Source organism: Plectropomus leopardus, chromosome 20 (assembly GCF_026936395.1).
Source record: "Plectropomus leopardus strain MGB_pleo_1.0 chromosome 20, ASM2693639v1, whole genome shotgun sequence".
Lineage (NCBI taxonomy): Eukaryota > Metazoa > Chordata > Actinopteri > Perciformes > Serranidae > Plectropomus > Plectropomus leopardus.
The window spans coordinates 677,472-690,891 of NC_142195.1; the positions used below are offsets into that span (position 1 = coordinate 677,472).

A 13,420-nucleotide genomic window follows, 5' to 3' on the forward strand; every position below is an offset into this window, starting at 1 on the left:
TACATACAGGGAGGAATACCACGCCAAGCAAGGATGGAAAAGGGTTTGAAATGCTCAAACATGTTAGTGATTTTGTGTTGGATGAGGTGCTGGCTTTGATTAATTCAGTTTGGGATACTGGAAGGTTGCCTGCAGGGTGGATGCATGCTGTAGTTGTGCCTGTATTGAAACCAGGTCAGGCTGCAACTAGCCAAGGGACCTACAGGCCCATTGCCCTTATATCAGTGCTGTGCAAAACTATGGAGAGGATGGTCACTAACAGATTAGTTCATATGCTTGAAGGCAGGGTTTTTTTCTCCCCGTGTCAGAGTGGATTTAGACTGGGATGGTCGACGCTGGACTCAGTTCTAGTGTTGGATTTGGATGTTAGGAGGGCCCTGGCAAATAAGGAAGTGGTGGCAGCTGTCTTTTTTGATATAGAGAAGGCATATGATATGCTTTGGGCAGAGGGTCTGGTTATTAAATTGTATGATTCTGGCATTGGTGGTAGAATGCTTAACTGGGTTAAAGACTTTCTGAAGGATAGGACTATACAGGAAAGAGTGGGAGATGCCTTGTCTGAGACAGTGGGGATAGACAATGGAACCCTACAAGGGAGCGTGATAAGTCCAGTCTTGTTCAATGACATGGTGAATGTCATGTTCTGTGAAGTTGGTTGTGGTTTTGGGAGGTTGCTGTTTGCTGATGATGGGGCTGTCTGGAAGAGAGGCAGGAATGTGGATTATGTTATGGGCCAAATGCAGCAAGCCCTTAGTAAGGTGGAGCAGTGGGCAGAAAGGTGGGGATTTAAGTTGTCTGAGTAGAAGCCTAAATATGTAGTGTTTGGTAAGAGGAAGGTTACTGTGTGGTTTGATGAGCAGATTATCTGGGGGGTGCATGTTGGGCATATAGCTGAGAAGTGTCAGAAAGTTATTAATCTGATGTGTTGCTTCTCTGGGTGCTCGTGGGGAGCTGACAGAGGCACTCTCACCTCGGTTTACCGAGTGATGATCAGGTCTGTCTTTGACTATGGATGCTTGGCTTATGCTACGGCGGTGCCATCTGTGTAAGGTAAGCTGGATATAGTTCAGGCGAGGGCGCTGAGGCTGTGTTCTGGAGCATTCCGTACCACCCCGATCCTGGTTCTGTTGGTGGAGATGGGGGAGGCCCCTCTGAGACTGTGGCGGAGTAAGTTGGGGCTGAAATGTTGGATAGAATTGAAAGGCTGGGGCTCAGCTCTGTCTGCAAGTGATCTGCTGTGTGAGTACTGGGAATTCCACAGGATGGCCAAGGCTGCGCTTAGACGGGAGAGTATGGATGTCAGGGTGTTACTTGGTAGAGGTGAATGTAGTAGTTTGATTAGAGAGGGAATTAAAGAACAATGGCAGGGGGTTGGGAGGAGGAGAGCAAGGGTCACCATCTTTTTTCTATTCAGCTGCGGGTTGGTAGGCAAGGTGCATCCAAATTGAGGACTCTAGGGGAGTGTCACAACAAAAAACGAATTGACAGGAAAATCCTTGACTTTCTCCATGCCACAGGCATCCCAGGATTTAGGTCAGTAGGTGCCAACTAGGGTGTAGTAACTGGTGTCAATGGCGTGAGGCAGCAATGCCCTAGAAGTGCCTAGTCTACCATAAAAACCTAACAGAAGAAGAGGAAGAAATTGTGGGGTGGATTTTCTCCTTTCCTTTGGTAAAGGATGCTCCAGTGTATCCTATACTGAAGGAGATTATAAAGGAAGCATTGACATACCTTTCCTTAATATTAGGAGAATTCGAACAGCTCTTATCACAGCAGCCACTCAGGTACTTCCGGTTCATCTCACTCAGTTAGGAACCTTCTTAAGCAAAAAGAAGTATTCGACTGGAGCCGGAAACTATAATACATCCATGGACACAGGCCTGACTTTACAACAATACATCCTTGGTACCGGATCCGTTCCGCCTATCCGATCCGTTCCGCGCATGTGCATGCAGTCCCCCATCTAGGATAGCTGCCCATGGCAGCCTCACTTGGACAAAAATGTGCGTCAGTACCTGATCCGTGCCTCCTAACAACGGATATTTATGTGGAGAGAAATTATGCTTAAAACCATGCCATGCCGACAGCTTGTCTCAGGAAAAAAAAAAGAGAAGAGTATGAAAACCAAATTGTGAAGAATATAACAGATTATTTATAGATGAAAACAACTTGTGGTTAAAAAGATGTTTGCAAGTGATGAGTTTCACAACAATTATTTAATTATAAATGGTATATATATATAATATTTCTGATATTTTCAAAATTTCTGTTTTAAACCAGAAGTCTGGATATTCTAACTGCAGTTGGGGTGATTTTGATGAATTTTTATTAATTTTAGAGAACCTAATGAAATAATTAATTGTAATTTTTAATTTATTGTAAAACTTTGTTTAAAAAATGACCAATAAATCTACCTTCTACCTTCTAAACTGTACTATATTTATAAACACATGAATAGAACAATGCAAAAAGTTCCTGAGATATTCATTATCTCAAAATGGGTTATCTCAAAAAGTGTCTTTTAGCCTACTTTCCAGATTATTTGTGAATTGTAATATTAAAAAATATTGTTATTATTCAGTATTTAGCATTATTTATACTAATGCATCAATGCAAAGCAGCATGTAATAGCTAATTTTAACTATTTTATGTACAGATAGGTGTTCTATTCCAGTGGTTTCCAACTTCGAGTTCAGGCTAGAGTTTTCTTGATGTCAAATTTTAATCAAAAAAGTGATGAAGAGGCAAAAAGTTGCACGTAACTCCCCCTAAAACCAAAAATTGCTGGTTTCAAATTTCTGTTGGTGTACAAATGTAACAAATAAGGTATAATGTGTTATTAGTGAGAACTTTGAACCAGGTTAGCTGCTTCTAGTCTTTTTACCAAGCTAGCTGCATGCACAACAATCTTCACATCTAACTTCATGAGAGAACTCAAAAAATTCCCTATGCCTAACTATTTATTTATTTATTTATTTTAAATTGTTAATATGTTTTGTAATATGAGTTTATAATGGGTCCATTCATGGATAATTTTCTCAAACTACTGAGCTACTTAACAGTGTGTAAGTATTTTTTTCTACCCATCAAGTTGTCACATATTGACTCTTTCTCATTGGACTTTCACAACCACAAATTGTGTGCTGGGTACCCCCCTGTGTCTGCTGTTATTAGTCAGAAGTGCCATAACGAATTCCGAGACATCAACAAAACCAAGTGGCTTGGTTTAGAAACAAACTAACATTATGGTTTGGCCCTACATTCATACTAGAAGTAAACACAGGGCACCCAGGTAACAGTCCAGGGTTTGTTGGACCCATCCACCACTCCTTCTGCCACCAGTCCTCTAGGAACTTTCCAGCTCCTTATATTACACTGTTATTCAGTGGTTCAAACATGGTTCAGTAGTGTATTACACTGCTATACTCAAAATGCTTTCACACTACATGTCACATTCACCCATTCACACACACATTCACGCACTGGTGGCCGAGGCTACTGTACAAGGTGCCATTTGCTACTCAGTAACCATTCATATGCATTCACACTCCAGTGATGCAGCATTGGGAGCAATTTGGGATTAGTATCTTGCCCAAGTATACTTAGACATGTTGCCTGGAGGAGCTGGTGTTCAAACTGCTTTAGAGGTAAACCTGCTCTACTTCTGAGCCACAGTTTGTATTTGTTAGAAGCCTTCTGTTAAATCTCAGAGTGGACACAATAATACCTTCTATGACTTGAATAATAATCAGCGTTTGAGTGAGAGTTTGAGAGAGTGGGGCGGGTCTATCTTTTGATCTGCTTTTATTCTGTGTGACCCTTGCTGTCAGCAGAAATCAACACGTCAAAATCCATGTTACAAATTCCATGTGGTCTATGTGTACATTATTTGTTGACCAAACCATGTAAATATCATGTAAATCCAATGATAATTGTCCCTTAAGGCTTACTTCCTGTTGCCAGTAGATGGCACTATTATGACTAGTAAATATTGTCAGATTTGACAGACTGTCAGATATTGACAGATGTGTTCACATATGCCAAATTTCGTAATTGTAGATAAAACCAGGCATTGGGACTACACGTTAGGGGGCGCTGTTGAGCCGTTTTGACATGCCCGTTTGCAAAACCACAAAAATACAAAAATTTTTGTCAGGCTGAACAAGCGTACCAACTTTCATGAGTTCTTTGTTAATGCTTAATTGTGAAACACTAGAAAAAATAAAATGACATTGATTGGTATTCATGAATGTATATTGTATTAATCTTTTATGTAAGCAGATATTAATTTTACAGTCCTTTATTAAGTTATCACAGTGTAGAAATATTCCACTATTATACCACTTTTCCACAAAAATTACCCCATGTTGTACACAGGTTTTTAACCTAGCTAAAAATACGTTACAGGCTCTGTAGCAGGTGAGTATGCCTTTTTGTGCAAGGTGTTTTTTCGGTGAGTCACGTTCAATGTCGTGGACAGGTCAGAGAACAGGTTAGCAAAGCAGCATGGATGGAGGCCTGTGAAAACATAATGGTGTTTATTTGTTATTGTACAGTCTCTTAGCAGGTGTTTGCAGGTTTTTTGTGCAGTGGAAAGGGGCCTAAATAAATTTACTCATTATGCAGCACACAGACATACTATATGATGAATTGTTGTTTCAGATAAATTAACATGTTTGCAGCATTTTAATGTTGTAGCATATTATAATATGTATGCTGTTGGGTAATTTAATCTAAAACAATGAAGTGAAGTGAGTTGTAACAAAAGCTGTAGTAGCAAAGTAAAACAGCACAATTTCTCACTCTGAAATGTAGTAGAATGGAGGTATTAAGTTTCACACAAGGAAAAATCTGTGGTTCGATACCTCAGGAATACACTTCCGTATACTTTAATGTAGTAAATGGATTCAGTTGACCATTGGTTATCAGGAGGGAGAGGAAAATAAAGAGGACAAAAGGTACAAGGAGAGAGGAGGATCTACAAAGAGACTTCCTCCTAAACTGATCCTGTTGTTACAAAATTTGGGTTGCGTATTGCTTCATCACAAATTTGACTTAAAGTTACTAAATAAATCAGTTTATTTTTCTCATTTTAAAGTGCAAACAAATATCTAAATATGTATTTTTTTGTTTAACAAAAGCAAAAAAACCCACTTGAGAAAAAAAAATCTCTTTTTCAAGAGTATTCTGGCCAAGACAGGTAGAAGACAGATGACATAGAACAAAAATACAAAAGCAAAAAAGCAACTTCAAAGTTGCCTCAGGGTGTCCCCCAGAAGGAGCTGGAAAGCATTGCTGAGGAGAAAGATGTCTGGAGTGCCTTGCTCAGCCCACTTCCCCCATGACCCGGCCCTGGATAATCAGACAATGGATGGATGGGTTGGTGGATGGATAGATGGCATACTATACTATAAAGCATTTTTGCTGCATTATCTATTAATAAAAGCAAGGAATCTCTGTCTGTGTGTGACTGAGGTTATATGTTAGTCTCTGCATATCTTGAGAACAGTTCATCTAAATTACTTAGTGTTTGTATTACTAGGGACCCAACCAGAGGTGAAAGGAGGCCGGTAAGGTCTGGTTCTCAGAGAGCAGTATAGGGACGAGGACAGTAGCTGTCCTACAAATCAGTTTAGTAAAGTATAAGGTACAATGTACAAGGTAGATTTATTGTAATTTTTCATTAAGGTGGTTTAAGAAGAAATGAAACTAAAGTTGATCCTAAATCCTGCTACATTTTTTTGGCGCCGAAGGAGGAGTTGAGGAGTCTCACAGCCTGGGGAAAGAAGCTGCTCCATAGTCTGGTTCGGCAGCAGATACTTCTGTATCTTTTTCCAGATGGCAGCAGGGTGAACAGGCTGTGGCTGGGATGGCTGCTGTCTTTCAGTATCGTTTGGGCTTGGGATGTTTCCAGTCAGTAGGCTTTCTATTGCTATTCTGTAGAAGTTAACCAGGATCTTGCTCTGGAATTTAGCTCTCCTAAGTATCTGTAGGAAGTAGAGCCTTTTCTGTGTTTTTTAACCTAGGTGGCTATGTGTGATGAACAAGATAGGTTCTCAGTGGTAGTAATTCCAAGGAACCTCAAAACAATTCATACAAATAGCAAAACACCATGGATTACCTGCAAAAGCCAGTCTCTTGCTCAAAATCCTTAGTTCATCTCTCAAAAGTAAATATCTGTGTCAATGAACATGTCAGTGCCATCAGAATGACAAGTGCTTGTGTCATTGTGTACGGATAAGACAGTAAAATTGCTTAGTCATGTTGTCACTATAACAGTGTACTCTGGAGGGATGTTCTGATGTAAACTATGGCTAAAGTTTTGATGACAATTATTGTAAATTGTAAGTTACACCTTAGTGTATGTGGGAGATTAATTGAGACTGGACAAGATTCACATTTACGCTTTTACTGTTTGTACTGTAATTTCTTGACAGACCATGTCATTGCGATACAGAAAGGAAAAAACAGTACTGCATAGCACAAAGAAAAAAACAAAAAAGTAGAAATGTGAACATAGGACAATCTCCTTAGGGAAAACTGTACATGCAGTGCTGTAGGAATTACAGTGCAGTCTTCCTACACCTCCTGATGTTTCTGTCTGTTGGGCCACAAATTCTCATCCACATCACAACGAATATCTTCTCTTGTGATGCAGCGTGGAAGGAATCTTTTAGAGTGTCTTATCCAGCCTCTGCAGGCATCTGCTGTGATGCCATCACACACTGCATCCATGACAGCCAGAAGGGTCATCTGCGTATGTGGCTGGCGATCATATACTTTCCGTCTCCATGCTGAGAAAAATCTTCAATTGGTGTTAAGGAATGGGGAGAAGGGCGAGACAAAGCATCCTGTTGTGGGTCGCAAACCATTGCCTGATGATGTTGGAGCGATGGAAACTGACATTGTCCCAAACTATCATGTATTTTGGCAAGTCATCTCCAATCTGACCCCTCTCTTGCTCAGGGATGAGGTCCCTGTAGAGAGTGTCTAAAAAGGTGACAAGACGCTCTGTATTGTATGGCCCAATTATGGGAATATGCGTTAACACACCATTCTCAGAGATAGCAGCACCCATGGTTATGTTCCTGCCCCGCTGGCCTGGCAAATCAACTGTAGCTCTGTGGCTGATGATATTTCGACCACGCCTTCTGCGTTTTGTTAGGTTGAAGCCAGCCTCATCCATGTAGATGAAACTGTGCAGTAGTTCACTTGCTTCCAGGTCCATTAAATGCTACATCCAGAAGACACAAAATGAGTTTTATGAATTACATGCATTTTCATTTTGGTCAAGATACAGTTACATCAAATGTATACAGCACATATTGCATCTTCTTTTCTACAGCCATAGCACATGTTTTACCTGCACATACTGGTAGCGCAGCTCCTTCACTCTTTCACCATTTCTTTCAAATGGAACAGTGTACAACTGCTTCATAGTCATTTGGTGTCTTTTCAGCACCCTGTCAATGGTTGATATCTATATAGTAATGCAAAACACAAAACTGAGTAAGATAAAATGTCACTGTTTAAAGTATACTTGCTGTATATTGTAAAATGCAAATGGAATACTGTAATATTGTATGAAGCATTACAGAAAGTATACAGTAATACAGTACAGTGCCTATTGTTAGATTACATACCTGTTCTGCCGATGAAAGGTCTATATGATTGAGGACACAGTTGTTCTACCAACATTTGGCTGCACTCTTTGACCAGGGGGGACCTGAACACAAGTTGTATTCACAGAGCCTTCAGTCACTGCTAAACAGCCTCATCATGTTGTAGAAAAGATAGCCAGGCAAAAGCCTTTAAAGAATGTATGATTGTAGGTATTTAGAATCCTATCAAAAGTTTCAACCAATATCATAAAAACTAATCTCTATTGCAATATTCACAGTAAATAATCTGCTGAAAATTCATCATAATTGCTAATCAAACACAGACTTCCTATAGTTAAGCATTTAGGTTAATTGTACAGCTAATCAGTTGTCCTCTAACATCATGGTTATGAATTTAATATTATATGAAATATCCCTAAAATATGTCATCAGTTTACGTAATAATTGTAAAGAACTCCCTGAAGGAAAAAGGTTGGGAACCACCGTACACAGCCAAATACTAGGTTTTAATCTAGTCTTGTTTAAAAGTTCAGCATGAGTAAAAATAGCAACATAATTTAATATTTGTCATATCTAACCATCATAATAAATCTATAGCTGTCCAACAGTGCTGTGTCGAGTGTGAAAGTGTTTGGATGAGCGGCTCTCGAGAAAGCTGCATCCGCAATACCACATACTGAGAAATGGGCCCATTCCAAATAGGCATGTTTTGAACAGCCACTGCACTAGTAAACATAATCATCAGTAAATCTTAGCTCTCACAGACCACCTTTACTGGTAGTTTTGAAATCTTATTTACATGAGGGACAGTAATCAGTGACCAGTTTTGGAACATCCTGATAGTTCTGGCAATTCTTTTTCATTCCCACATCCAGAAGGAAGAAAATGAAACTTCTTTTCTCTGTTTTTAGAAGAGATCACCTTAGTGCTTCAAGACTATTGAAAGGAAAACAAGCAAAGTCTCTCTGAGCTCATGATGAACTCATATTATTTGAGGATCCTGTGAGTAAGACTGTATTACTACTTATTAGGCTGCTAATTTAAAAAATAAAATAAAATAAAATAAACAATAGGTTTAGCATTTCAATAATATCCGTGAAGATAATGCAATTGTTTTTTAAGTTTAGATCAAAATTATTTAAGTTTAGATCTGTTACTTATGTTAGAATATTATTATTTTTTAAATAAATAATTTAATTTATCTTTCTTACCTGATTTTCTTTGTATGTGTAGAAGTGTTCTATGTGCTTATAGATTTTTTGCCTTTTCCATAATCCAATGTTGTCTATTGAAAGTATGTGTATTGGTCTTTTATTATGGATAGCCCTATCTTTGCTAATCACACAACTTTAATATTCATTCATATCTGTCAAAATATATTTCAGACTGTGGACACCTTAGTGAAGTGACTCAGTCATCCGTATGTTCTATGTTAGTGCACCAGCTATTGAACATCTCGGGAAATACAGACTACATTTTTACTGTGCATGTGATGTGCCCAATATTAGGAAGGTTACTATTGAAATGTAATAGGGTACATATTACGAGTTACCCTGTTATGAATGTAATAGGCTAAGTTTCATAACTATTTCATTTACTTATTCAAAATAATTTAACTCACTACATTTGATTACTTTTTGATTACTTTTCTAACAAATGTTTTAAACAGGACAATAAAGCTGGCAAGACCTAAAAAGAAGTAGTACATAAATGCCGCGTCAAATTTATCTGTCGCTTTGCTGACCCGCATTGTCCAAAAATCTGCCAAAAGAAACATTCCTGCACTGCAAAAAATGTAAAGCAGCAGAAGGAATGTTTTATTCAACATGCAAACCTTTGACTGAAAATATTTAAAAAATTTTTTTTTTTTACATTTCTAACCCCTTTGTGATCACCAACATTTTGATTAGTAACTGCAATGATATATTTTTTCTCAGTAACTGTAACTGATTACAATTACATGTATTTGGTAATTTGATTACTACAACTAGTTACACATGTAGCCTAACTTTTTACCCCCCAGCACTGGATGCACCTAATAATATGACGCAATATGACGCTGTGACATGTCTTATTTTTAACCTCTTTGGGGCGGGGCATCTTTACCGCTGAACCAATCGGTTCGTCCCTCACAGTTCAGTGACAGTGACTGTGCTGCTGGAAGTTGGATAGAAGTGTTCGTTGAGGTGCAGGTTTTGAAGGCAGCCTGCTACTGGAAGTTTTTGAGCAGTCTTACAGTGAGGAGTGGTGTTGTTCGTTAAGATGATACCTGTGGTGGTGAGTAGTGTTTTGGCAGGACTTGTGGCCCTTGTTGTTTACCAGAGGATGAACTACCCCTTCTTCTGGGTGGATTTGATTTATTATTTGAAACTTCGGAGGTACGGGAAGACGTTGCAGGCTCGTATGCAGAAAGGAATCATCACATACCTCGACTGTTTTCTCGACCAGGCGAGAAGGAACCCGAACAAACCCTTCATCATCTTCGAGAAGCAGACTCTGACATACCAGGACGTGGACAGGAGAAGTAACCAGTTTGCGAACGCGTTCCGGACGGACGGCTCTTTGAAACAAGGAGACATTGTTGCCCTGCTGATGTTCAACGAACCAGACTTTGTGTGTGTGTGGTTGGGATTGTGTAAAGTGGGCTGTCAGGTTGCCTTTCTCAACGTCAACATAAAAGCCAGATCTGTGCTGCACTGCCTACACAGCTGCGGAGCCAGGACGCTGGTTGTTGGGGCAGGTACTGCACACGTTCCCTTCCTGTTTTACACAGTTTTTTGTTGTTGTTTTACACTCGAATCAGCCAACATTATTTCTGCTTATTTCTATCCTGCCAAAACTTAACAAACAAACAATAAAAACAACACGTTTTACAAATGCTCTACGATTTACTAGCAAACACAATATAGTATGCAAATGAAAAACATAATTAACAGACAAATTGATTTTGTTTTACAAATACAAATGTCCCTTTTAAACAAGCACACAACATATTTCTACTACATTGCGCTTCAGAAGCAAACACAACTTGTCTTGCAAGTAAGCTAAAAAAAATGGATTCTACAAAGACAAAAAAATATCACTTGACTTTTGGCACAATTTTTCTCCTATAAATGATGCTGGGATTTTGTCACAAACGTCCAAGGTAATTCTACCTCCACAGCAGCAGGTGGCGTTGTGAGTCAGTTTAAAGACAGGGGTCAGCCACTGAGGATTACAGCATTGTGCCCAGTGTTGCCAGCTTTGTGACTTTATCACTACATTTAGCAACTTTCAGATCCCCTTAGCTACTTGTGACAAATTCAGCAACTTATTCAGAACATCCTGCTCATATATATAGAAATATAGATGTGTTGCATGGTAAGTGCAAGATTTGTCTTTGAACAAGTAAAAGTAAACAGGAGAGCTGCTGTATTTCCAGATTAAAAAGTATGTTACAGCCTTACATGCATCCTCTGTTGAGGTAGAATTACCTTGGACGTTTGTGATAAAATCCCACCATCATTCACAGTAGAAATATTGTGCCACAAGTCACATGATATTCTTTTTTGTTTTTGTAGGTTGGTCATTTCTGAAACAAGTGTGAAAAATGAAATTACATGAATTCTTGATCGTGCTCTATCTTTGGAGCTGAAGGTTGAGTTGATTAAAATCAGCGGCTACTATTAAGATTCCAGCTGGCTGCTAGGTGTTGTTGCTGCTGATGGCTGCGCTCAGTTCCTGCAGGGCATTTTTTGAGCTTGTATCAAAGTCTTGAGTCTTTATGGCTCCCAACTAGGTCTGCCCATCAACAACAGTGCAACAGCTTGATCTGGGATGTCAGGTGTTATTTGTTAAGTTTGGCAGGATATTAGAGCCATAGAGTTTTCTATAGCTACTTCCAACAAAAATGGAAATTGGACTGATTTACACACACATAATAAGATACAAATTAGAGAACTTGGTATTATTATAATAAATACAGAAGACTAAACTACACTTGATAGTCCAAGCAGAGCCAGAGCCAGACTTTTCTGGGCCCAAGTTAGGGTTTCAAAAACTCCAGCAGCAAACTGTTCTGGAGAGGTTCCTTCATATGGAAAGTACACATACAATGCATTTTAATACACTAATACACTTTTGATAAAAATACAGATACAATAAAAAGAACAACATCAGTTGAAATCTAATTTTTAACAAGTGACTTTACTTTCTTTTTTTTTTTTTTTTTTACTTTTGTATAATTGGCTCTTTGGTGCATCAACACCATGTCAGCAGGATGGGGGAAAAGGAATTTTGACTTATTCCAAGGCAGTAACCTCTGTCACTGGGCTTCTTTTAGTCACATCAGAAACATTAAAATGAAGTCTAAATTTGGACATTTTACCTCAGGGATTCAAAAATGCATTAATCATAATCACACTCACAGCAGTGAACCCTGACATAGTTACCACTCCATGGACTGTACCAAGGCAAGGGTATAAAAAAGAGAAAAACAACTATCACTACAAAGAGCAACTTTAGCCAATGAAAATACAAGTAGTTAAGAAAGTATGTGTATATGTGGAACCTGGGATAGGAAATGTGGAGCAGTATGTAATTGTGCAGAATGAAATGGACATACAACAATAGAAAAAAACATACTTAAAAAAGCACTGTGCAAAAAGTGCTACATTTAAATGGTGACTTGAGGTAAAGGGTTCATGTATGTGCAGGCAGTTTGTTTTTTGGTTTTAAACCACAAACCGAAAAACTGAAATACAGTGCATTTTTCTTTTTTAATTTAAAAAAAAAAATGAAAAAACGGGAAAACTGACTTATTTTTCCATTTTTGTTGTCGAAATCAAAAAACAAAAAATGACAATACCAAATTCAAATAACTGTCCCAAGTTTGGTTTTTGCAAATTCTGTTTTTTAATTTACATGTTTTGCATGGAAGAGTAAAGTGGATATGAGACAGATTGGTGACGTCACCGGAAGTAGGAGTAGATATACTGTATCAAAATGAAAGCCTAGAACAGTTATTCTTGCAAGCGCACACACCGTAGTGTTTGAAGAAAAATAAGTAAATATATGAATAAATAGACGTGGACCAAAAGAAGTATATTAGCAAAACTGATTGTTGATTACATGCAGTTTAATATCATGTATGTGCACACAGCAAGAGTCAAGTTTTCAATAAATAACTGCAGTTTTTGGTGCGAAAAAGTAATATAGTCTATAGAATTGTAGTTTAACGTAAGTAATTATTGTGTGTGCAGCGTTGTTGCTGTTAGGACTGATATTTAAGTTGGATTCCACCGTAATGCCCTGTTGCTTGAGTAAACCCAATGAATAGTCAAGCTGATGTTTATCCTTTCTACCAGTAGATGGCATGTTTTCTTATATAGACCAACAATTCTCCAAGTTATTTGATACAGATGTAGTTTATTTATTTACTTTGTATTTTTTAATATTATTTCACATACTTAAATGCAGTGTCGGGAAGTAATTAACCAAAAGTAATCAAACTAGTAATTTTATTTATTTATTTATGTCTAGTTGGCTACTAAATCTACAAATAATTTGGGGCCAAAAAAGGAGAGAAATGATTTTTATTTTGTATTCTCTAAGCTTGACTGGCAGCTGGCCTGTGAAAAATATCTGTAGTTTTTAATGATTTTAATCTGAATTTGTAACACTAAAGTTGATATTAGATCTCAGTAAGTCATATTAGTCACAAGTATTGATTGTTGCTATTAGTGTTGCTAATATACTTCTATTGGTCCAGGTCTATTAATTCATGTCTATTTATTCATATATTTACTTATGCAAATTGA

At 38.1% G+C, this 13,420-nt stretch overlaps 1 protein-coding gene across 3 annotated transcripts in view; it reads left to right on the plus strand.

Moving 5' to 3' along the window:
* Positions 1-9,750: 9,750 nt before the first annotated feature.
* The window catches only part of LOC121959637 (long-chain fatty acid transport protein 6), a 69,741-nt gene continuing 66,071 nt past the window's right edge, over positions 9,751-13,420 (plus strand). For 2 of the 3 annotated variants that reach the window (XR_015775123.1, XM_088070919.1), the window contains exon 1: positions 9,751-10,362. Coding sequence is in view for 2 of the 3 variants with exons in the window: in XM_088070919.1 (XP_087927045.1) it covers positions 9,885-10,362 (478 nt within the window). In the remaining variant the exon portion in view is untranslated. The remainder of the gene's footprint in view (positions 10,363-13,420) is intronic. The other variant, XM_042509054.2, reaches the window with a different exon arrangement.